Raw genomic sequence first — 26240 nt, 5'->3', positions numbered from 1 at the left:
CGTCCGTGGAACGCTGACGCCGTTTGAGGTCATAGCGATGTCATATGCAAATATGTACCCCATCGCACACATTGGTTCGCGCATGCGCAGTGGGGGTTTAAGGGGTTTCCTAGTTTTATAATCGTTCAACTGAGCGTACATCGGTACTGTGTGCACCCCGCAACTAGGCTCGCAGTAGGGATGTGCAGGCTCGGATTAGTTCGGATTTTCCCGCCAAATTTAGATTTTTCCCGCCAAAAATTGGGTCTCAGAAAGAGGCAAAACGTCATCTTTCCTGGACTTTAGTACAGGAATGATGATGTTTGTCCATGAAAGATGAAGTTTTGCCTTTTGTTGAGAAAAATCCAAATTTGGCGGGAAAATCCGAACTAATCCAGGCCTGCACATCCCTAGCTCGCAGTCTTCTACTCTGTGTCACTAGATGTCCTTATCTTCATCTATGCAGGTCTACAGCAGCATGGAACAACTGTCCCAGCTGGAGCAGAAACCCCTCACCCCTTCCCTGGACACCAACAAACAAGACAGATCAGAGAGGACAAGCAAGAGAGAGACCCTTAGCGGAGTCACCCTGAGAGACCGCTGCTGGAGGACCGTCTCTCCTGAAATGTAAGTAATGCATGAACATGACCCTCTAATCTGTACATGATAGCCTGTGGGTACTAACGGTTCTCTGCACTGCTATAAGCTAGTCTAGATATTTGGTCCGTATTTCATTTAGAAGAATCGGCCTCCTGTACTGTGATAGGATTTAGGGGGAGATGTATCACATCTTATAGAGAGGACAAGTGGAGCAGCTGCCCAGAACATGCTTTAAGTAGACCGCTCAAGAGCATAATGGTGATGGGATCCCGAAGAAGAAGTAAAGTGATTGCATTAGCGATCACTTCTGGCACACTGCAGGGAGGGACTCTTATTGGGATGTAGTCGGCGTGCGGGGTGCCCGATGGTCTAAAATACCGGTGCTGAGATCCTGAAGGTAAGTATCGGGGGTTAGGAAAGGGCTAGGTGTAGGGTTAGGCACTAGGGGGAGGGTTAGGGTTAGGCACGAAGGAGGGAGGGTTAGGTTTAGGGTGCGGGGAGTGGGAGATTAGATTTAGGCACTAGGGGGAGGGTTAGGGTTAGGCACGAAGGAGGGAGGGTTAGGGGTAAAGGTTAGTGGTAGCATATTTACCTACGGGTGTCAAGATTCTGACTGGGGGGATTCCGCTGTCAGTATTTGAGGGCATCTATGAAGCAGGGTTTGACTGAGGCGAGTCTTTTTTTTACGCACAGCGGCGGATTAGCGCTGCAGGGAGGTTGTCTTCGCCCATCGGCATTAGCATAAACACACAGTCACGGCGCTGGGGCAGCTGCAGTAGCGTGCACCATCTGAATTTGGCCCTCAGTGTATTGTACTGTGTATTTGTTGGCAATGCGTGTGCACAGGTGCGGTGGTATGGCAGACTTATGTACACACCAGCAGATGCCTTATCATTTTACCTCAGCAAATTTGTTATTACTAGTTAATATACATTTCAATACGTTTAGCTCATATGAAAGAGTCGGAGTGTAATAAAAGAGAGGGGTCGGAGTTGAAAGTTCGGCGTCCCGAGTCCACAGCCCTGCCCCCCCCACGCAGTCGCCTCATGTCATTACAGGTTTTCTGTCTAGCACTGGACCACCGTCTGGCATACATTAACCCCACCTGTAACCTCTTTGTTGCAGGAAGGATGCGGACTCCAGCCCGCCGTTAGCGGCAAGGCGCCGTTTCTCTGCGCTGGTGGATACTGCTCGCTTCGTGGCCCCACTAGAAGGGGAAGTGGAAGGCAGGGTGAGGAGCAGTAGTGGGACCCATCAAAGCCTAAGCAAAATCCCACTGGGGGAGCTAGAACCAGGTGAGTGATGATGTCTTCCCATGAGTCTGTGGGGCAAACACACGACTTCATCGCCTTATTAGTTCAGTTCCTGGAGGACATTTCTTCTATTGGGCCGAGCAGCCAGGCAACTTTTGGGGCCTGATAGTACAGAAGGAGCACCATCACACACAAAGGATTTGATTCAGAGGTGGACATCTCCGAAAGCATGCATCTTGATTGCAACAGCGCCTTTTTGTTTGTGTAACGCACGTGCTATAGGAGTTTTTAGGGATTTTTGCGCACGCACAGTACCAAAAAAAGAACAAAAACCGGTCAACCAAAACACAGCATCGCGTGCGTCTCTGAATCAGGGCCCAAAATAGTGCTACCTGTGATCATGTCATGACTGTGAGCCTAATTCAGAGATTTATGTAAATTTGATATATACGTACATCTCCGATGTTTTCAGATCTCCGCATGCGAAGGAGCCGCACAGCGCATGTGCAGATTTGTTTCTGCGATGTTGCGTGCAGTGCTTCAAAAGCTGCAGCATGACTGGCATGCTGCTAGAGCTTGGGGGCGGTGATGGCGTGGCGACGGGCAGCGTTCCAGAAAACGGGGGTGTGACGGCTCGCGTTTTCTGGGCGCGTTGAAGCCAGCGGCTGCATCCATGGGCGCAGTTTCACTGGCCGCGGCAGCGCAATTCCACCAGACATCCTGAGTAACCTGGGCATTAGACAGATGTCTGGTGGTCACGTGGTCGATGCGATATTGCGTCTTCGGACACAGCTGAAGATTACAGAAGCCGGCAGTGGGCATCTTTTTTGCTAAAAATCCCTCCTACTGCTTTTGAATAATTGCGCACAGCCTCTGCCTACAAAGACGCATCGGCTGTGCCTGTAGTGTCCATCTATGAATCAGCCCCTATACACCCTCATGCCATCATAATGGTCTGAACAATTAATACTGACATCATGGCAATTTTGGGCCACAAATGGTATAATATCGGGCTAATGGCCAGATCGCACTGTGTATGGCCCCTCTATAAAACGTATTTATTAATATCTCTACACCTTATTTATCAACATGCGGTAACCCATAGTAACTAGATCACTCTTTATCTGTCTGTCTTTCTCCTGCAGTAGAGAAGTCTACAGAATCGCAGCTGCCGCAGGATACAGACTCCTCCCCCCGCGCCACCAATGACCTTGTATTGCGCAGAGCACGTCACCAGCACCTCTCTGGGGACAGCGACCGGCGGAGGACCGGAGGAAAGGTCATCAAGTCAGCCTCCACCACTGCTCTGTCTGTCATGATACCTACAGGTGATGCTCACTACTTCTTTACCTAAAGTTCATGATGCACTAAAAATATGATGCTCTGAATACTCAGCCAGTAATGGTTTCCATACACTCTGAGGTTTGCAGGAGGTCATTTAAAAAAAAAACTGTCCACAAATCGCAATGTATATGGGACCCAAGAATTAGCAGATCCAAATGAAAGTCCAAACGTATCATTCAGATGTTGGCCCGGCCTGAACTTAGCATACGGAAAACTTGACATGCGTATGGTTTTCCCGGAAGTACATTCTCCTGCATAGTAGCTGCTTATTAGTGCTTTGTTATAATAATCTTTCTATTTTGTATTAATAGCATCTCATGTTATAGCATTGTTGTCAGACATAACTATTAAAGCGTTTATGGAAGTGTGGAGCAAGGTGGTGAAATCCAGGAGCCAGGCAACATGGGCCATCAATAAAAAGGGCTCCCAAAGGTTATACGCCAGTAGTAATTCTTTGGCTAATTGGCTACGTGGTAGGGATGGCCATCGGAGAGGTTTCCATCAATGGGTCCATCTGTGGTTACCATCGATGGCACACAAACCATCTATGGTTAACCATCGATGGTTTGCACCCCTCGATGGCCACCGCCCGGGTGGTGAACGGCTGGCCGCAGGCAAATCAAAAGTAGGGGCAGGGCTTAGCTGATGCCTGGGGGCGTGGCTAAGCTCCATTCTGTCCAGGAAAAAAAAATATATCGGCTCCCACTCGTCCATCGATGGCAGGAAACCATTGATCCTCTGCCATCGATGGTAAAAGTATTTGACTTCGGCCATAAACCATCGAGGATTTTGAATAATTGACGGTCATCCCTGGACCCTACTACGTGGTTCCTGGGATGTGTCCAGCCTTGGTTTACATGTTGTCTAGCTCTGTGTTTATTACTGTTGTATGTTCCCTCTCTCCCCACAGTCGAACAGCACAGTAGCTCACCTCTGGTCAGTCCAATGTCTCCCCGCTCTCTCTCATCCAACCCCTCCTCTCGGGACTCCTCACCCAGCCGAGATTACACCCCGGCAGTCAGCAGTCTCCGTTCCCCCATCTCCATCCAACGATCAGGGAAGAAGTATGGCTTTACCTTGAGAGCCATTAGAGTATACATGGGGGAGAGTGATGTATACAGCGTACAGCATATAGTCTGGGTAAGTCAGTCGGTGAGTGGTGGCAGTCTCCGGGAGGGTAAGCTACCCACACATAACATAATAAGGGCCAGTAATGAATGGCGGCGTATACAGAGCTGCAGGATGTTCTGGTGGGAGGCGTGGCCGATCAGGTTGGGGCTTGCACATGTGAATGTACCTAGTTATGTGTTCACATCCGATAACGAGATATCGTTTTACAAAAACAGGACTATTTAAATGGGAGTCATGCAGTGGCGGGGGCGCATGCTTTCAGTGGGATACCGTTACGCCTTCCACCATACAAAAAAAAAACGTACAGAGATGTTGCGCCTTATGGGAGTGTCGCAGTGCTGCATTTGCGATCCCAGCACTGCGACTGACGTTCCAGGCTGAGATAACCATTGCGACCATAAGTCGCGATGGACGATGCCGGGCCGCCAGGCCGCTGAGCAACTCAGGCTGGCTCAGCTTACTCAGGCTGGCTGGCTGGCTTGCGAGGCCAGGAAACTGCATCTGTGGCCTTGCCACTCCCGGAAAACAGAACCCCGTCCCCCGCACCGCCCCATAAATGCCTCTACCTGTCAATCAGGCAGAGGCATAAGAAGGGGCTGCGTGCGATCACGCAGGACCCATTCTGCACATTCCCAGGACGGGTTCTGCGCACGCGCAGATTCTCGATAATCGGGAATCTGCGTTCAGCATTGCACTTGCATACAATGCTGAATTTGCCCCAGAAATGCCAATACTCAGAGAAACTGCATTTGCCATAGTACAGGTGCAAGTCTCAATGGGCTAAACAATGGTGGCATCTATAGACCGCAGCAATCAGCCTTTTATTCTAACACGAGCAGGTTTTCAGGAGACAAAGGTAAAAGTGCGTTGTCAGAGGGATCCACAACCCCACTTCCAAGGATCAAGACCTGGACATATGGGTGAATTTGCAGACGTGATAAAAGCGGTTCGGTCCTGCGCTTTTTATGTTCATAAATGACCCTTGATGCCTGTAAAGTGCTGTGATAGTATTTGTGCGATGCCATAGTGTGGTAAAAATCGAAAGGTAGAGATCTAGGGCCTGATTCAGAGATGGACGCAATGGCGATTACGCACACAGATCAAGGGATTGATCGCCATTGCACATGCTTATAAATCGCACTGCATGTGCGCAGCGTCCGCATTGCGATTACGGATGCACAGAGCAAACGGCACTTTCTTTCAATCACTCTGATATGGGTCTGTGAATCCTCAGCAATCGCAGTCCTGAGCACAGCGGGCGGTTCAAGCATACGCCCTGCGATGCATACACATGTACAGTACACAACAATCGGCCTATTGCGTGCGAATAAGCCACTGCTTTCCTTGCTGAATCAGACCCTTAGACATCATAAGAGCCCTCTGTGTGTCATGAGAGCTTCAGATATGCCGCAAGAGCAAGATGGCCGCTCAATGTGTTTCGATGTTACCGATATTTAAGCAACGTTGTACACATATGAGAAGGCAGCGGTGGGCGTTCCTATGCTCAGGTAAGCTTTGTAACTATTGGCAGATATTCACAGCAGCGTTCCATCGCAAAAACGCAGCTGCCATCTCATTAGCGTACATCTCTGAATCAGAACCCTGGGCACTTTTTTGTCCTTTACACCAGAGTTTCCAACACTCTGCCATTATACAGTAGTCCATGTTTTAAGGACTGCTCTATACTCACTATTGTCATTTCTAAGTGTTTTTTTTTATTTTTATTGTACTCGTAAGCTTTACCCAGTGGAAGCAAATAGACAATGGCCCGTATTCAATTAGGAGCGAAAAGTCAGAGGCCGGACTTTTCGCCGTCATTGGAGGTTATGCCGGCGAAAAGTTAATGCGCTCGTCCCTGCGTATCCCCGTATTCAATTGCAAATGTGCGAAAACGGGACCCGGCGAAACTGAAATAGGCGAAATGTTCAGTCAGTTTTGTGGAAATCAGGCTGACACCCCCTTAAAGATGCACTGACATGGGGGTTCACTATGAGTACCCCAAAATATCCCTGCTAAAGGTATTTGGGGGTTTTAAATGGTCTCAATAGGCGCTATTTAGCGTCTTTGAGCAAGTGGTGAAAAATAGCATTTTGCAACTTTTTTGGGGGAAAGTAAGTATTCCCATCAAATTTGGGGTACATGAGAATGGGTGCAAGCATATTTTAAAATGTCTAAAGTCAAGCATTAAAAAGCACCAAAAATGTACCTTTAGCAAGCACCTGCAATCAAAAATACACCTCCCCCCTACTTACAAACCCCCCCAAAGGCTATTTCGCTAATTTTTTAATTTGAACCCCCACTTTGATTTTTTTTCGCCCACTTTTTGAAAGTGCTTTTTTGGGGTGTCCTTTGTGGGGGCTTTTTTGTGTTTTTTTAATGCGGTTAACATCGGGGGGGGGGGGGGGGTGTCCAAAGGGTGCAGGGTGGTTCCTGCAAAGTTGCACACTAAAACTCCAATTCTGCACTTTTTCCGCCGGGTATTCATAGGTGAAACTTTTTCGCCTATTACATGGCATTGCGTTTTCGCACTGTCGAAAAGACGCTAAAATTGAATATGGGGATAAATGAAATCGGTGAAAATGACGTCATCAGCGAAAAGGTTTCGCCGAAAACGGCTTTTCGCTACAAAATAAATACGGCCCAATTACTTCACTGGGATGCTGTGACATCATGTACATAGCAATGGGTGTTCGTTGTACAACAGCCATTAAAAAAAACAATGAATGTTAATTTGCATATATTGTGGTCTGAATAAGGTATTTGGACCTCATGGCTTCTGCCCCTTACAAGGGGGCATACTATCTAAAACTGTTCCTGTGCTGATCTGTCTTCTCCTGAAACTTACGGATCATCACCGACCAAAATAGGAGACGGGATAAAAGGGTTATTAGACCAAGAACATGGCTTATTTTTAGCTAAAAAGGCCAAAAATTGTCCCATGTGGGCATTTTGCTTGCCAATGTGGGCATTTTAGAGCAAACTAGCCTAAAAATGTTAGTGTGGACCAAAAACATTGCCCCCCCCCAAAAAAAAAAACCCAAAACCCCCCAAAACAATAAAACAATGTATTTTCCGTCCAACATATAAATGTGAAAGATCCTAAAAAGAGTTTTGCGCTGCTGTTTACGAGAAGTGTTGGAAGCTTAGAGAAGATCGTGGCGATGAGTATGCAGGGCTGCCATGAGTAGAACTGAGCATCTGCCTTATCTGCTTCCTATTTCCGGCAGCACTTCCCAGCAAGTAACCTATTTTCCTCTCTCTTCTCCGCAGCATGTGGAGGATGGAGGTCCCGCTCATGAGGCAGGGCTGTGTGCTGGAGACCTCATTACTCATGTCAACGGGGAGCCTGTGCATGGCCTGGTGCACACTGAGGTGGTGGAGCTGATTCTGAAGGTGAGACTTCCTGCAGCCTGGTGGAGAAGCCAAGTGCACTCGTCCACATTAATCTTCCACTCAAGACAGTGCGCACTCAATGTCCTCAATCTCTCTACAGAGTGGTAACAAGGTGCTAGTGACCACAACACCTTTTGAGAACACATCAATCAGAACCGGACCAGCCAGGAGAAGCAGCTACAGGTCTAGGATGGCCAGAAGGAGCAAGAGGACCATGGGAAGAGAAGGACAGGAGAGGTAAGGGATGAGGGAGAGGGTGATGATGAATGAGAGAACGATGTCTCGTGAAATGATGTATAATGAAACGGCAAGGGGAGGAAAAGCAAGTGGGCAGGTAATGGGCAGTGGTGGAAGGATTCGTTGGCACATCCTGGGCAGAGAAGGAAAATAGAAGGAGGACATGTGATGGAGGGAATGGAAAGTGAGAAGGTGGGAGAGATGGATCGGCGGGTGTATTCAGAGGCATATATATGAGATAGACACATCAGTGGGAATGATAAAGGAAGCTGTTTTGGAGTAAGATGGGAATATAGCGACTTGTGGGTAAAACAGGCCGTAATGGTGAATAGTGTACGGGAAATACACTAAGGTAATGGGCCGGGCACTATTTCCTCTCTTTTTTTCCCCATTCTTCCCTCTTGCTTTTCTTCCCCTAACAGTAAGAAGCGCAATTCTCTCTTCCGTAAGATCACCAAGCAGTCTAATCTACTACACACCAGCCGGTCGCTCTCCTCTCTCAGCCGCTCTCTCTCCTCTAGTGACAGTCTGCCAGGATCTCCCACTCACAGCCTCTCTGCCCGCTCTCCAACCCACAGCTATCGCTCCATGGATTCTGCCTATCTAGGTAGAGGTGACTCTCTGCAATATTCGCTAGGGGGATATGTGAGCACTATTACCCTCTAAGGGTGTGGGCCACTTTCCAGAGAAGATACTAAGGGAGGAAGGCATTGTGTCATTTACAATGTAGAGGATGCTCTGTAACTTTATTGGGGGAAATGAGAGCATGACATTCATCATACTAATATTTTACTTCTCTGTCTTTTTTTCCCCCTTCAGGTGCCTCTTCACAAGGCAGTTCCCCCTCCTCCAGCACCCCCAATTCCCCTGCTCCCCCTCCTCCATCTTCCTCCACATCCTGTGCTTCTACATCTTCCTCCTCTTCCTCCCCAGCACCACCCTCTCCCCACATTCGTCCCAGCACACTTCATGGCTTATCCCCAAAACTACACCGCCAGTACCGCTCTGCACGTTGCAAGTCTGCCGGTAACATGCCGCTTTCTCCCCTAGCTCACACTCCATCCCCCACTGCAGCCGCCTCTCCTCCTCTGATTCCTGGCCATAGTGTAGGAAGCAGTTTGACCACACAGAGCTTCCCTCCTAAGCTACACCCTTCCCCTCCCATTTCCCGTCCACGTCCGAAGAGTGCAGAACCCCCACGCTCCCCTCTTCTGAAGAGGGTACAGTCTGCAGAAAAGTTGGGTGGAAGTGGAAGTGGGGGAGCACCCAGAAAACAGGAGCCAGGAGGTGGTGGTGGAGCTACAGATGGAGAAGTAGGAGACACGTTGGGAAGTAGAACTCAAGCAGTTAGGAGAGTTGGTAGACAGGAATCCCCTCGGAGTTTGTGTGCAGGAGAACTCCTAGCGGATAGCTTAGAGAGATTAGAAAGTGAAATGGCGACGGGCGTGTCACAGCAGTCAGAGCTACATAAAAGTGCAGAGGGGAAAGTCCAAGTGGTTTGCAAAATAGGTACAGTAGTGCGAAGTCCTGCCACATTTTCATCCCAGGAGCCTCCATCTACTTCTACAGCTGCTCTCCCGACCCAAGGGGAACCTTCCCATGCAATGGTGGGAAGATGCCAGGTGAAGACGCTCAGTCCTGTACAGGAACATGAAGGAAGAAGGGGCGAAGGGGAAGAAGGCATAGGCGAGGGCGAAGGAAAAAAGGAAGGAAAAGGAGAGGAGGATGAAGAAGAGCATGGGACCATGAGGGAACGCTGGTATTTAGAAGTGGTCGAAGAGTTGACCACAGTGGGTAAAAGTACACCCCATGGGACTATCAAAAGTGCCCCTTCCCACCTCACAGACTCCCACCACTCTCAAACATGTTCACCATCTATTAGGCATCGGGGTGTAGAGGTTGACCACATGAAGTGTACACCCACTGGCCTCCAACATCTACAATCTGAATTACACTCTGCGAAAGACAAGGGCCTAGAGACTGCTTCTGTGAAGACAACCGCTCCTAAATCTCCCAAGAGTTCTTATCAGCAAGCAGAAGTGAAACAAACACACCCCAACACTACAAAATGTGATCCATCCTACAGTATTAAAGATGAGAAGCCCATCACTGATATCCAAAAATGTCCTTCTCTTTCCCGACCTAATGCCAAGCATCCCGAAACCTTTCAATCTGCTTCCTCTCATCCAATTAGATTAAATGATGTGAAAATTGATGCTTTAAAGGATTCTACCTCCAGCTCAAATGGTATAAAGCCTGAACCCGCTCAGGTCACTAATTTACCTTCCAATAAGAGCAGTGACAAGAAAACTGAGCCCACAAAATCCTCTATTTCCTCTGACCCTACCACAGAACATGTGAAAGGAAATGGTGTTGCCATTGATAATTCTCATGTACTTCTATCTGGTCCACCGGTGGTTCCTCCAGTCACTAAACATATAAAGAAAGCTGAAAGTGAACCAATAAAAGTGACTACCCCTGCGGAAAATGTTATTGCAATAACTGGAGCACAAATGGATAAGACTAAGGTTACCAATAATGTCCCTTCTATTAATAAAGTGAGTAAGGCAGAAGTAGACAAAGTGACGGTCACTCAGACCACCACACCTAGCGTAACTGGAGCTGAAAGAAGCCACGCAGTGATGAGCAATACCACAACTGTTATAGGCAAGCAAAATGGACGAGAGAGTGACAAGACGAAGGTTACCACCATGCCCTTAACCACTAGTAGAATGGGTTGCACAGATACTGGACAGGCAAATCTCACCAATACCTCCCCGCTTATTGATAGGCTTTTTGGAACAGAAAATGACAAGACAAGGTTGACCATAGGTGCATCAAATATCCACAGAGCTAGTGAAGAAATACATAACGTGGTAAAGGTAACCACAAGTCCATTAGACAATAGTTTCAGAAGAGTTCCGGGTGATCAATCTACAATAAGCACCATATCTCCAAGTTGTGATAAAGGACATATGGCCGACGGCAACCAGGTAAAAGTCCCCTTTTCTCCATCATTAACTAAACCTGTTACTGGAGCAGACTGTGACCAGAAAAGTTTGGGCAAAACTGTTACTAGAAGCATTGAAGTTGACAGCAAACAGAATAAGGTGTGCACAACTGCCCCGACTGCTGTTAAGGTCACAGATACAGAAAAGCCCAAGGAGTCTCCTGTGTCTATTAGGGTCAGCGGGATCCAGAGTGACACCCAGGGTGGGGGCTGTGCTCCTCTGAAATCTCCCAGTTCCCAGACAGTAACCGCAGTCACGAGTCAGCATCCCTCCTAAGGAAGGAGAATTCCTATCTACGTCAGGATGAACTAAAGAATTACGATGTTGATGATATTATGGTTATAACCCTCTAACATCAGAAGGGGTAAAGAAATAGGGGCTAGTTGTAGTAGTTGCCCCCTATGGATTCTTGAAATGAGCCTTATTGCCCCTGCAGTCTCTTAAAAGAAGTGGGGGCTGCACAGGCGTGTATGTGTGTGTCTGTCTGTATGTGTGTGTGTCTGTGTACCTGTGTGTTTGTGCTGTGCCTTATTTGTTAATTAGTTGGGAAAAGTTACTGCACACACACACATTTAGCGCTAGAAACTAAAGAGATAATGGAGTGACATTCAGCAGGTCTGTTCAAGGAGGTTGAGCTAGGGAGTGACACTTAGAATGGGCCTGTCACCTGCGCATAGTGGGCTGAACAAATTAGAAACTCACAAGGAGCTTATGACATCACTTAGGCATGAGGCACAAAGCTGCTAATGCCTCAGAGGTGCCACACTAATTCATTATGAGCTGAATATTCCCAAGAAAATGTCTGTCTCTGCTGTGTGTAGGTGATGGGTCCACACTTACGGAAGCAAGGGTAGGGGGTACAAACAAAGTACTGATCTGCTGGTTGCTGACACCCCCCCCTGCATGACATCACTGCCATCACCATTACCCTTTCCTGAGACCTCATCCTGTGCTCCGGAACCTCCCAACCTCTGACATCCTCACCCAGCCTATGATGTCATAAGCCTGTGCCACGTCTGGTGATGTCCTGCCAATGCCTTGTCTAACCTACATATAGAAACATACATCTATACATATGGAATATATTTATCTGGACGCACTATATATATATAGATCTATATAAATATATAAATATATTGTCTCTGGGGCTCCACTATTTCTATGCAAGAAGATTTATGGTAAATGTAACCCTGCCAGTTTGCTGGCTGGCCGCTCTGGTTCCCTGACGGCACTGCAGAGGTTAACTTGTGAACTATTGTAATTTTTTTTTTCATTTGTTTACTTTTGTGTATTTTTTTAATCAATAAAGCTGTGCCCCTCTACCTTCACAGTCCCCCCAAATGATCCTCTCCCCATCTTCCTTTATTCATCTTGATTCAATTTGGGGTTGGTAATACAATTAAAATAATAAATACACAACAAACATGAAAAAGTATACACAATAGGCATGAAAAAAAATATACACAATAAACGTGAAAACAAATATACCCATTATACATAAAAAAACACATGATACAAATAAAAAGTATACACAATACACATGAAAAAAATATATACACAATACACATGAAAATATATATACACACACTAGATGTAAAAAATATACATAATTCATATAAAAATATATACATACTATACATAAAAAATATATACACAATACACATTAAAAATATATACATAATATACATAAAAAATACAACCACAAAACACAATAAAAATATATATACAATACATGTAAAGAATATATCCACAATTTAAATGAAAAAAAAATATTACACAATAAAAATGAAAAAAAAAAAATATATATATACACAACACAAGAAAAAAAAAATACACAATATATGTAAAACGTATATACATAATACTCAAAAAATATATACACAATATATATGTATATATATATATATATATATATATATAAAATTAAGCTTGACATCACTATATGTAAGAACAGTTATTGTTGTATTAAAAATATTTTACACTGGAAGAAGTTTTAATGGCGCTTATTAATATTTGACCATTTGGCCTCATTTTCTGGGTGAATTATTGTTGATGAGTGGGTATAATTACAGATGCCAGTGAAATAATCAAGATCATCCTTCTGGAGTTGATTGATGGTATCAAGAGAATTAAGCAACCCACACTGATGTTATGGACTAAACATTGTGTACAAACAAAAATATAATATTTTTAATACTGTGCTAGCACCCTCTGAGATTATTGGTTTTATATATATATATATATATATATATATATATACTGTAATACATATACACACAATGGGCCAGATCAGAGTAGTACGATATATGAGTAACTTTCTATTTTTCAAGCGGTGGCAATGCAAAAAATGCTAATGCTGCAAGAGGTGTCTGAAGGAAAAATACGTCCACTGCTGGTATCGCAGAGCCGAGGGCTACATCCAAAGATACAGCATCAGATCACCACCTGGCAGCCATCGGCCTTCTGAGTAAGTCTAAGCTTACTCAGAATGGCCGCCTGAACTCTACTGCAGAAGCCAATAAATCTGCATCAGAAGAAGATGCAGATACTGGCCTCATCACGCCCCAAAAAACTAGGGCAGACATTTATGTAAATAATACATACACAATACACAAAAATATATACACAATACACATGAAAAAATATATGCACAATAAACAAAAAATATATACACAATGCACATAAAACTTATACACAATATGCTGTATGTGAAAAAATATATACACAATATACATCTGAAAAAATATTACACAATATGCATGAATACATTTATACACAATACGCATGAAAAAATATATACACAATACATGTACAACATAAATACATAATATACACCTGAAAAATCTATACACAATAGATATCAAAAATATATATGTAATACAGACGAAAAAATATATACACAATAAATATATATATATATATATATATAACTATACAATAAATGTAATATATAAATATATATATATACATAAAGCAGAAGCTATACACAGTATATGAAAAAATATATACACAATATACATGAAAAAATGTATACCCAACACAAAAAATATACACAATATATGAAATATATATATATATATATATATATATATAATTCACAGGAAAAAATATATACACATTAAACAAAAAATATATACACAATATGCATAAAAATATATACACAATAAATGTAAAAAACTATACACACAATACATGTAAATATATATATATATACAGTAAACATGAACACATTTATACACAATAAACATCAAAAACAATATGTGCACAATCTATATAAAAATATATACTATAGACATGAAAAAATATATACACAATAAACAAAAAATATATACACAATATACATAAAATATATATACAATACATGTAAAAATATACACAATACACATTAAAAAATATATACACAAGACATGAAAAAAATATATTCACAATATATGTAAAAATATATATACAATAAACCTAAAAATATATACACAATACACATGAAAACATATTTACACAACAGAAAACTATATACATGATATTCATAAAAATATATACACAATCCATGTAAACAAATATATACACAGTACACATTAAACAATGTATACACAATACACATAAAAAATATATACACAATATATGCATAAAACATTATATGCAATACACATGAAAATATATACACAATATATGTAAAAAATATATACAGAATACACGTGAATAAATATATACACAATGAACATCAAAAACTATGCACAATATATGTAAAAAAATATGCATAATACACATGATAAAATATATACATAATACACATGAAAAAATATATACACAATATGTGTGCATAAAATTGTTTTATAGATATACATCACTCACTTACCTAATACTAATTAATAATAAATAAAAATGCTGACTCACATCAGTCCAAAGGTGATGTCATACCAGCTGTAATATTTGATACTTTAACCACTGGATTTTAAAAAACAATATGAAAAAGCTGTTCTAAAATGCATGAGCGATGTCACTGCAATTTGCAAACTGTTTGATAAGGACGGTGAAAATAGCGTTGATTCCATTGGAATATGGCTTTGGATGAGTGTTTGGTTACTCAGCTTTTTTTCTAAAAATATGAAAATGAAATGCACTTATTTCTCAGGAAGATCACTTCCTGTGCCAGAACATAGAAAATGCTGTGCTCTTAGGGCCTGATTCCGAGAATCACGCTAATGCATTCGCAACTGCGAGCTCCTACGGATTGCAATTACAAAAAATGTGCTAATGTCTTCAAAAGCTCACCTGCGCATAGGGACACCCACTGCTGCCTTCTCATATCTGTCCGACAACATGCATCAGCGCAAACATCAGGAACATCGACGCAGATCAGGCAGCCACGCAGCTTCTAAGTGACGTCTGACCTGTCTCAAACACTGCGTCTCTCCTGATATGCTGAGAGCTCTCATGCTGTGATAGAGATCGCAATGGCTTATTTATGCACGCTCATGAAATTACGTTTATTCTATCAGACATGCCTGAGTTTCCTTAGCCACCCTCCCTGTTACCTCCCCCGAGCGCTCACTATCTGTCATTCACTTTGTGAGTGAATCCTCTGTGCGAGCATAATCGCGATACAATTGCTGCGCATGCGCAGTGCGGCTGACACACGTGTGCAATGGCAAACAATCGCTTGATCTCTGTAAGTATCTGCATTGCGTACATCTCTGAATCAGGCCCTTATTTGCGGAATGCACTGTATTAAGGTGACGCCTCTTTGCCACTTACAGAGCACCTGTTACCTGTACGCAGGAAGTAGCCGTTTCCTGCATGATTAGATAAAAATTATTAGTTCACAATACATTAAAGCATGAATGGTGAATAATAGGAAGTGTGACGTTCACAATATCTGGTTATTATCATACATTACGTTATGAGATCTGTTTTCCAATTTCCCAGAAAGGCAGTAAATAAACAAGTCTTCTCAATCATGTTATACAAGGTAATGAGAAGGGGAATGTTGCAGTGTCATACACACAGACATGATCACTGAGCGTCTCCTCCAGTAGTCACTGTGAAGAGCTCTGCTACACAAGATAATGTCATACACACAAACATGATCACTTAGAGAGTATATTTACTAAAATGCAGGTATTTAAAAGTGAACATGTTGCCCATAACAATCAATCAGATTCTACTTAACATTTATCTAGCACCTAATAGAAGATAATAGCTAAAATCTGATTGGTTGCTATGGGCAACATCTCCAGTTCTAAAAACCCGCGCTTTAGTAAATATACCCCTTAGTGTCTTCTTCCTGAGTCACTATGAGGAGCACTGCTACTTATGGTAATGAGAATGCCGTGCACACAGACATGTACCTTCTTCCTGGATCACTATGAGGAGCACTGCTACATGCGGTAACGAGGAGAATGCCATACTCAAGGGCATGATCACTAGAGCCTCCGTCCTGAATCACTCTGAGGAGCACTGCTACATGAGGTAACGAGGAGACTGCCATACTCACAGACATGGTCACTGAGTTTCAGCCTATCACATATTATCTCTGAAAGGCCTAGAATTGAAAAGACATACCTAATTGGTTGCTATATTTAACTTTTTGCCCAACGTTATTACAGTATATCAATTACCTACACCTACAGTACCTCCCGACATCCTTAATCCCAGAATCGGGACAGCTGCAGAAACTGACCAATCAATTTCGAAGAGTATGTGACCACACCCCCAGGAAGGCCACGAGACGTGCGCATGCCCTTCTACTGAATCCCCATTTTATTGCAGCACACAGTTGAGGCACCTGTCTCCGCTGCACACCTCCCGGCAAATTCGTACTGGGATTGTTCCACTGGGTTATGCCAACAAACAGTGGAGGCAGCCATTTTGCAAATGTGTCTCAGTGATATTATAGGTGAGTTTATATACAAGAATATAGGTTCAGCCCACCAGGCAGCTGCCAGCATCCTGTATGGCCGGCGGTTCAAATCCCGGCAGCGGCAGCCCGACAGAGGAGGAAATCCTGATCGTCCTAAAGGCACATATAAACTAACCTAATTCTACCCCCTAATCCTCCCTTAGGGGTGCCTAACCCTAATCTCCCCCCTGTGCCTAACCCTAAACCCCCCTCTAAGTGCCTAAACCTAACCCCCCCTTCCTGGCTGCCTAAACCTAAGTCCCCCGGGGGGGTGCCTAACCCTAACCTCCCCCCAGGGGCGCCTAACACTAACACCCCATTCTCCTAGCCTGACCCTAACCTCCCGGGGGGGTGCCTAACCCTAACCCCCCCTTCCCCTAGCCTGACCATAACCTCCCGGGGGGTGTCTAACCCTTAGTCCTCCCCGGGAGCCCTAAACCTAACCCTCCCCCCCCGTGCGGCTGTCCGGGCACGGCGCCCGGCATCCCTTCGATCGGTATGCCGGGCGCCGGTCTCCCGGCGTTGGTAAAATGACAGGCATCTAGATTTAGATGCCTGTCATTTAACCCTCACCGGCATTAAGCAGTCGGGAAGCCGGCAGTCGGCATTCCCGAATGTATACCTCCTGTATATGTGAGAGCTGCTCTTTAAGAAAGCTTATATGGAGTTTTACTCGCTTATATGGAGTATATCATAGGTTCTATTTTCATTCTTCATTGCTCTTTCCACCATATGTCCCCAGTTTTGAAGTGGACGGGAAGAGAGGCTTTGGATCAGATTGCTTGTGAATAATAATTGATTACCAATAATCTATTAATAATCATTAATGATTAAGAGAATAAAGTGTCTGTAATCCTTATGGGGTGATTTGTTTTTTTCTAAATATTCACTGATGTTCACAAATCCTTTCCAAAGTCCATTCAGTTTAGTCTACAAATTGAATATAACGGGATGCAGTTAAAATGCCTGTGGACGGGATGCCGGCCGCCGATATACCGACGCCGGAATCCCGAATGTTGGCAAAATGCCGACACCACTATCCCGAATAAGCTCAGGATACCGGCATCGGCAAACCGAACGCCGTAATCCCGAACGCGCAGACGCCGGTAAGTAGCAGTTTCCCTGAGGATGGGGAGTTAGGTTTAGGCACCCCCGGGAGGAGATTAGAGTTAGGCACCCCCCGGGGAGGGTTAGAGTTAGGCTGCAGGGAGGGGGGTAAGGGTTAGGCACCACCGGGGCAAGGTTAGGGTTAGGCATCAACCCCGAGAGAGTTAGGGTTTGAGCAGGGAGATTTAGGCATCAGCGGGGGGGAGGTTAGAGTTAGGCACCACTAAAGGTGGGTTTTGGTACTTACCTCCCCTGACGGGATCTTCAGCGTTAGGGCTTCCGCCGTTGGGATTTGAGCCACCGGTATATCATACCCAACCCGAATATAGCATGGACGTAAAACTGGATAAACCACAAATATACTTTTCCGGTCAATGTTTCAAATCCTTGTTTTCCAACAGCCAAGAATTTAAAACTGTTTGTGGCATATCTGCAAACACGACACACTTTTCCAGGGATAATAGACTCTCTATATTTCTCCATATATTACGTCCTCTGATTAAGCTCTGGATACCCCAATCTAGGAAACCCTAGGCCAAGTCAGTCCAGCCATCACTCCACGAAAAATTCCCAGAATGCAGTGCTCCTTGGAACCGCACTGGAGGATGTAGGACTCCTATGGCAGAGGCAGCGTCTCCGTCTGATTATGGCCTCTGTGGCTGCGGCACTGCACTTGAGAACGCAGCAAATTTCGCTGACACGCCAACGCCACTCCCATAATACCCACACAGCAGGGTGTTCTCTTCTGGCCTAGGCGGAAAGTCAATGCAATGTAATAGGCGGAAAAGTTTCGCCAATGAATAGCAGGCGGAAAAAGTGCAGAATTGGGGTTTTGGGGTACAATGTTGCGGGAACCCCCGAGAAGCCTTCAGACAGTCCCCTAAAGGTAAACTGCGTCAACATTTAAAAAAAAAAACACTTAAGAACACCCAAAAAATCACTTTGAATTTGGGAGCGAAAAAAAAAATGTTGGGGGACAAAAACTAGCGAACTAGACTCTGGGGGGGTCCCCAAGTATGCCCCAGGTGTTTTTTCCATTGCAGGGGCTTGCGGCAGGTGGATTTTTCAAGTTTTTTTAAACTTCACTTTAGCAACTTTTAAATATGCTGACCCCCATTTTCAAGTACCCAAATTTGCTGGGATAAGTTATTTTCTGAAAAAAAACCTCCTGAATACTATTCTTCACCACTTATAAAAAAACGCTATTTAGCAGCTATTGAGCCCGTTTAAAAACACCAAATACCTCCAGCAAGCCAAATCGGGGGTAACCATAGCTAACCCCCATGTCAGAGCATCTTTTGGGGGGTGTCAGCTGATTTCTCCAAATCTGACAGGACTTTCCACTTGTTTAAGTTTCACCGGGTCCCGTTTTTGCCTACTTTCGAATTGAATACGGGGATACGAGGACACGCGCACAATACATTTCCACCTGCAAAACACACGATGACCTTATTCCAGTCATTTTCAGCACACAGCATAATTATTTTAATTAGGCAGCAACGTCTTTCAGGAGAGCTACCCTTCATGATACATATTGTAGAATATAATATTAGCTGTGGGCATTGCTAGACTGTCTCCCGAACTTGCAATTCTAAGTAGGATGTACTTGGGTGGACATATGTGAACATATTGAAATCTTACATTCATCTCACAGACTCTAGGTTGTATATCACCTAATGGTTTTTAAAAGTAAGGATGTTGCATTTAGCAACCAATCAGATTCTACTTAACATTTATCTAGCACCTTATAGAAGACGATAGCTAGAATCGGATTGGTTGCTATGGGCAACATCTCCAGTTCCATAAGCCCACAGCAAATATACCTCCTAGAGTCTGTGAGTTGAATGTAAGATTTCAATATGTCCACTGTCTTTATCTATAGATACATAAAAATGTGCCTCAAGTGGACAAAATCAGCTGTAACTACTTTTTACAATGAAACTGACACAAATTTGCAATGTTTCTAATTGTCCAGCAGATGGCAGTATTACACTATCACATTTGTTATGGTTTAATATAATTGTAAGTGAAGTTGCTACAAAAATTGAATGCAAACGAATTTCCCATTGGAATAGCCTGTTTCACAGAGGTGCTATGGGCAAAGTCCAAACAGGTCTTCACTGCACATGCAATGGCCCAGATCATGCTCACAGGTCCACTCCGTGCCCTGCAGATTTATTCTTATGATATAATTGGACACACTTTGCACTATCCTTTTTTTACATTAGTAGAAAAATGCATTTCCAGGGTCGCTTCAAGCAATGTAGAAAAAGAGTTTCAAACACATAAACGTGCCAAATATAATACAGGCAGCCCCAGTATCTCCAGCCCCAATATGCTTTCACTGTCATGTTTCATTTAAAACAATGAGGCTAAACCAAACCCTATTTTAGGATACAAGGTGTAAATATTACTTAAAGTGGCAGTGTTAAGGTGGCCAGAAGGTAGACTCAATGTTAACAGTTCTCCACGTTTCTTCAGATTTTCGTTCTGCGCACCTAGGTGCACCTCGTGTTTTAAGAGTCATCTCTGGAAAGCAGGCGCACACATTGATGTACGCTGGCGTTTTGTATATGAGGTCATGTGTCACCGACCCGGCTCCAAGATACTCCAATCTATAACCGCTGTCTGTAACTTTGTCTAGATCAGCACTCACTTGAGCCTGCGTGACGTGGGTCTAACGGTGTGTAGTTATGTGACTGACGGCCTCACATTCCCGAAGGCAGAATGCTGGCTTTGGATTTTTGATAAGGGGTCCAGATACCGATGCCTGTCATAATACCGATGCCAAAATCCAGGACGCTGGCCAGAACAAGGAGAGTACGGGGCACCTGTCCTGTTAGCCGCGAGAGGGGGGGTTTAGGTTTAGGGCACCCTGGGGGGATTTAGGGTTAGGTATCCCCCCCAGGAGGGTTAGGCTAGGGGAAGGGGATTAGGGGTAAGCACCCCCCACGGGAGGGTTAGGTTTAGGTTGCAGAGAGGGGGGGGGTTAGTTTAAGAAACCCCTGGGGGGAGGTTAGGGTTAGGCACCCCTAAAGGAGGGTTAGGGGGGAGAGGGGAGGGGTAGGGTACTTACCTCACGCTGTCGGGATTTCCATCTGCCGGGCACACAGTGTCGGTATTTGAACTGGCGGCATTACAATTCCATTCCGGATCTAACACAGAGTTAATAAAAAAACAACCACCTGGTCTGTCTAGAGAAATTGTTACACTCCCCACTATCTCTCTCACTTACTATTAAGTTATTTGCCACCGCTTAAAGATGATTCAGGAGCTACTCCAAATAGAAAGTCTTAACTCCCCTCCCCCCCTACAACTACAATTAAGTTCCAGTTATCATTAGCCAAATAATAACCTGTAGTACAGATATGTAGCATGGATTAGCCGCACTCAGAGACAAAATGGATTACAGAGACCAATCTTATTAAATTAAGTTTAATCTGAGAAAGATACAATGCTTAAAGTATATTCAAAAATAATTCAAAAGAATGACATACAAAGATAGTCTTAGGTAAATAATTTTCTTATAAACAAAAAGGAAAAACAAAAGTTTGGCACTCAAGAATTGTACAAAGTTCTGCATGTGGGATATGGTATTTATACTTATCTGGGTGTCAGGTTGCCCCCGTCCAAGCTTCCTTGGCTTTCTGTGCCTTCGGCGTCGGGATTAAGAAAGGCGTTGGTATTTCGATGCCTATCTTAAGTCCCTTGTCGTGAACTCCTTGTCGGGATTGAGACCGGCGGAATTGCGGCTGCCAGTCTCATAACTACATCCCATTATACCATTATGTGTGTTGGACCATTAGCTGGTAGTCAGGGGTGGATTGGGCCGCCGGGACACCAGGCCGGTTCCTGCTGGGTCGGTCACCCCGCAGTGGCCGGCGGCCGGCCAGCACTTACCCACGTTCGCTGCCGCGATCAGAGCTCAGCTCCGCTTGGACATCTCTAGCTTCTGGTTTCTGCGCTGCTGGTAAAAAATAGGCTGACGGGGGGCCGCTGCGCATGCCCAGCCGCAGCAGCTCCTCCCACAAGCCTTTGCGGAGCCTGTCAGTCACCACTGATGGCTCCACCTCCTGCCACTCTGCGGCCCGGCCTGACTCCCCACCTCCAGTTCAGCAACTCAGCATCCTGCACGGTGACGCCGAGACAAGCAAGGGGAATGAGGCTGACACACACGGGGGCTGAGACACACCCTGGGGCTGGGGAATGGGGTTGAGACACACACACTGGATCTGAGGGAATGGGGCTGAGAGAAACACTATGTCTGAGGGAATAGGGCTGAGACACACTGGGTCTGAGGGAATGGGGCTGAGAGCTACAGATGGGCCTGGGGATGGAGAGACACAGGGGGGCCTGGAAAGACATATGGGGTCCTGGAGACAGATAAGGGGGCCTGGAGATGAAGAGACACAGGCAGCCTGGAGAACCACAGGGGGGTATGAGGATGGAGAGATGTAAGGGGGATTGGAGTAACACGGGGGCCTGGAGAGACACAGAAATTGTTTGATCAGGGAAATTCACATTTTGCCCTGCACAAAAACTTCTGTCACTATACATTATCTAGTTATGAGGATGACATTGGTTATATTTCTTCCAGACAGCGTGATCTACATGAATAGTGAATACCAGCTGCTCAGTGAGGCTCAAATTCTTCAGAGGTTCCCAGTTGTAGAGAAACCACCAAATAGGTAAGAAAAGGCTTCCAAACTGACTGGCCTGTACCTAGAGCAGAGGGATAGATTTCTGTTGCCGACCCTGCTCCCCCCAGCAAAAGCACCTCCAGGCCTTAAAAGGAGGGAGTATCCTGCCCTCCTCAACAGACACGCCCCCATAAGGGCTGCTTCCAGAATTTTCCCGGGCTGGTTTTCCATCCCATTCCGCCCCTGCTGGTAGTCATACTGGGCTATACATCAATTTGCCAGCCTCCCCCTCACATAGCATCTTCTCAGACAAATAATTAACCCTGCAGCTTGACATTACACCTCGAGGGTCAATTGCTGGTCACTATGCTGGAAATGAAAATAAATATACTTAATAAACATAAATTGTTCCAGTTAGCCTAATATCTAGTGATCCATAACATAACATGACACCGGCGTGCAAGTGGACACTAAGCGGAAGGAATTTTTGTTAAATTAATATCTTCATTTAAAAGACAAACTAAACATATCAAATGCTCAAATGCAGTTAAACAACATGCAAATGAGATTTGAATCAGGGAAGCTTAAGCTGCCCGCACACATAGCGATATTTTACCCGATTTGGCCGACTTCGACGAATTGTGACGACAAATCGTGTAAAATATGGCCAAATCGTGAGTGTCCACTCACGATCACGATGTCAATGTGCCCGTCCCTGCTTGTCGTACCTCGCATCTTCATATCTGCCGTGCTGTAGGGCAGACTTGACAATCTGGGACACAATGCACTGGATCGTGAGTAGGACTGCCAGGGAGCTGCCGGGGGACGGTTCAGGGGAAATCGCGCACATCATGGAATCGTGTTCAGATCGCTATGTGTGTGGGCACCATTAGAGTTTGAGGTAAATGCCATTTCTGCCCAACCCAAAAACAGCCTTTGACCAGTAAGTGGTGTCTTATGTGTGGCACACAGTAGGCAGATCGGGCACATCGTCTAGTGTGTACCTGCTATGTCGCTGACAATGCGCGCTCCCGAGGGTGGTCAGTGACATCCTCCGTCGGCCCTACATGCAGGGCCGACGTGGGATGTCTTAAGCGAGGGCCATGCTGCCAAATGCAGCAAGTACCCCGCCGTTGCGCCGTCCGCGTGAATGCACTTGCCGATGCCGGCTCCCGTTGCTGCCGAGGTCGGGCTGGGTACACATCGTCTAGTGTGTACCAGGCCTTATAGAGGTGAGCTACTTGCATCCTGATTTATTGTCCTTCTCACCAAAGAATTCTGCTCCCTTCAGTACAACTCAGTGACCTCCTGTCCCCCCAAATACACACACTAGCTCTCTGGTCTATTAATCCTATTTCTCCATGCCCCAGTCTCACACTTCCTCCTCTTCCATCTGCTACTCTGTACCTCAGACCTTCTTCCCTGTGATTGTCTGGTAATAATCAGGTCTGGGTGTTACTGGGTGTCTCACTTCTCAGGGCACATGAGATTTTCCCTCACGTGTCCCTCGCTGAGAGAGCCAGGCGCAGCCTTAGGCTGATTCACGGCTGGCACTGATGCAATCTACAGCACAGGATAAGACCTTCCGCACTCCCATCTCATGATGTAGATTTGAGGGTATGTTTAGCATGTCTCTCTGTATCCTGGGATGATTCCAGTGCTTATTCTGAAAATAGCACAATGTAGTTTCCACTAGGTGTGACAGTGTTACTGGGAATAAAGCCGACTGCCAGCTGTCATTCATTATAGGAGTGTTGCTAAGTAAAAAAAATAGCCTTATAAATGATAAGCGCTGATGTCATCGCTACTGCTTTATAATTTATGACATAACTCCCCTCCCACTACCCTTAATGTTATGTGAGGTACACACTTGAACAACAAATCGTTAGATCATCCGACCTGCTAACCGAGTTTAGGTGAGTAATCAGGGGCGGGGATGGAGGCAGCAGGCTGAGGGCTTTGTGTGGTTTGGAGGGGGCCCCACAAACTTGGTTGCCCTGGAGCCCCCACAAGCCTTAATCCGGCCCTGCGCACCTACCGCGCAGCAGGGGCGATGCTCGTATCTGTGAATATATCTATCACAGATATATTGTGTGTATGCTCTGCCAAATGGGCTGAACGATATATCGCCTAGTGTGTGGTACCCACTGTACCCAGTATTATTATTATCCTTTATTTATATGGCGCCACAAAGGTTCCGTAGCGCCTTACACAGTACATAAATGAGCACACAAGAAAAACAGTTAATAGTAATACAAAACAATGCAGGACAAGGACAAGGTTATAAACTCAGCTGCAAAACACAAGCAGCAGGACATGAGCAACCAGGTGGTAGGTGCCATTGTAGGGAGTTAGGAGTAAATTATACTATAAGTAGGGGGAGGAGAAGCACGTGAGGATGAGGGCCCTGCTCGTGAGAGCTTACATTCTAAAGGGGAAGGGCAGACAGACAGGGGCGACACAGAGGGGTAGATAGTGAAGAAGGAGCATGGAGCAGTGGGTTAGGATATGTGCTGCGGAATGTGTGTGTATAAGACGACCTGATGTTATGTAAAAATTAAGTCCATTACTTATTACTTATAAACATAGAAGCTACCCAGAGCCATTTGTGGCCTTCACTCTGCCTGAGGTGAAAAGTTTATTTTTTATTGATTTAATTAATTACATTGTTTCAGACGCTTACGCCAGGGCCGGCTCCAGGGGTCGGAGCACCATAACAGGGGGAACGGTATCTCTGATATCTTCTTCTGTTCCCTCCCCCCTCTCCACCCCTAGATGGTCAAGCGTGCATCAATATTCCAAACGGTTCTGGAGGTTTGACCACATTTTTGGCCTTAATAAATAGGCCCCTTAGTATGTTCCTGGCGGCTGGGGATATTATGTGCAAACTCTTTTTTTTTTTTCTGTAATGCACTCATAAGCAGCTCCTGGCACCCAATAAGGATAACAGGTAAAGGGGAAGGGTCGTTTTGTCCCCACCCAACAGCGCCAAAGAAGTGCGACAGGGTTAAGGGTCCTCAGACGCCATTCTGTTGGAATACTGGAAAGCACAGAAGCTTATTCCAGAACCCTCTAAAATTGCAGGCAGGGAGGGATAAGCCCCAGAACCGCGCTACCGTCCCCAGTTATGTGTAAATAAATGGTGCTTATAGCACAGATCCTGCAGTTCAGTCCACTCTTGGTATAGGGAGACAAGAGAGAGAAGCATTTTTCTATATAGACCATTGGAATTTACTGAGAAGTGAACTTCTGGGAACCTGTCCATCCACTCGCGGTATCACATTTGCCCTGTTCTTAAATGCATTCTGTGGATGGTAATTGCGAAGCTAAAGCCCAGGGCTTGCAGTGCATTGTGGGCGCTGACTGATGCAGATACCTGTGACAGGTGACATGCCGGTCTCGTGTTCTCTGCGCTGAACGTTTGCCAAGAATTGTGTAACATTCATGGATGGCCTCAGGCCGTGTCCCTGTAACACTAGCATCGTTCTTCCTGTAAATAGCTTCTGTTCTCTCCGCTCCAGCCCAGACCTGCCAACTTGACCCATTTCTGTTGTGTAATAATATTCTGCGTCTGTTTTCCTCTTCACGGTTTTTCCAACTACAGTTACTTAAGCCGAATGAATGAATGAATTAATGCTATTTCCAATAT

General features: G+C 45.0%; 1 protein-coding gene across 2 annotated transcripts in view; it reads left to right on the top strand.

Annotated features, from left to right (window-relative positions):
- The window catches only part of MAST1 (microtubule associated serine/threonine kinase 1), a 66770-nt gene extending 54499 nt beyond the window's left edge, over positions 1-12271 (top strand). For both annotated transcript variants that reach the window (XM_088473912.1, XM_088473914.1), the window contains 8 exons: positions 446-606; positions 1705-1874; positions 2978-3160; positions 4087-4316; positions 7578-7700; positions 7801-7937; positions 8360-8544; positions 8757-12271. In XM_088473912.1, the coding sequence (XP_088330038.1) occupies positions 446-606; positions 1705-1874; positions 2978-3160; positions 4087-4316; positions 7578-7700; positions 7801-7937; positions 8360-8544; positions 8757-11224 (3657 nt within the window). In that variant the 3' untranslated portion in view covers positions 11225-12271. The remainder of the gene's footprint in view (positions 1-445; positions 607-1704; positions 1875-2977; positions 3161-4086; positions 4317-7577; positions 7701-7800; positions 7938-8359; positions 8545-8756) is intronic.
- Positions 12272-26240: the final 13969 nt, after the last annotated feature.

The sequence above is a fragment of the Taudactylus pleione genome, unplaced genomic scaffold (assembly GCF_031769625.1).
Source record: "Taudactylus pleione unplaced genomic scaffold, aTauple2 ptg000145l, whole genome shotgun sequence".
NCBI classification, from domain to species: domain Eukaryota; kingdom Metazoa; phylum Chordata; class Amphibia; order Anura; family Myobatrachidae; genus Taudactylus; species Taudactylus pleione.
Note: the sequence above shows the minus strand (reverse complement) of the source record. Positions and strands in the feature narration are given on the sequence as shown.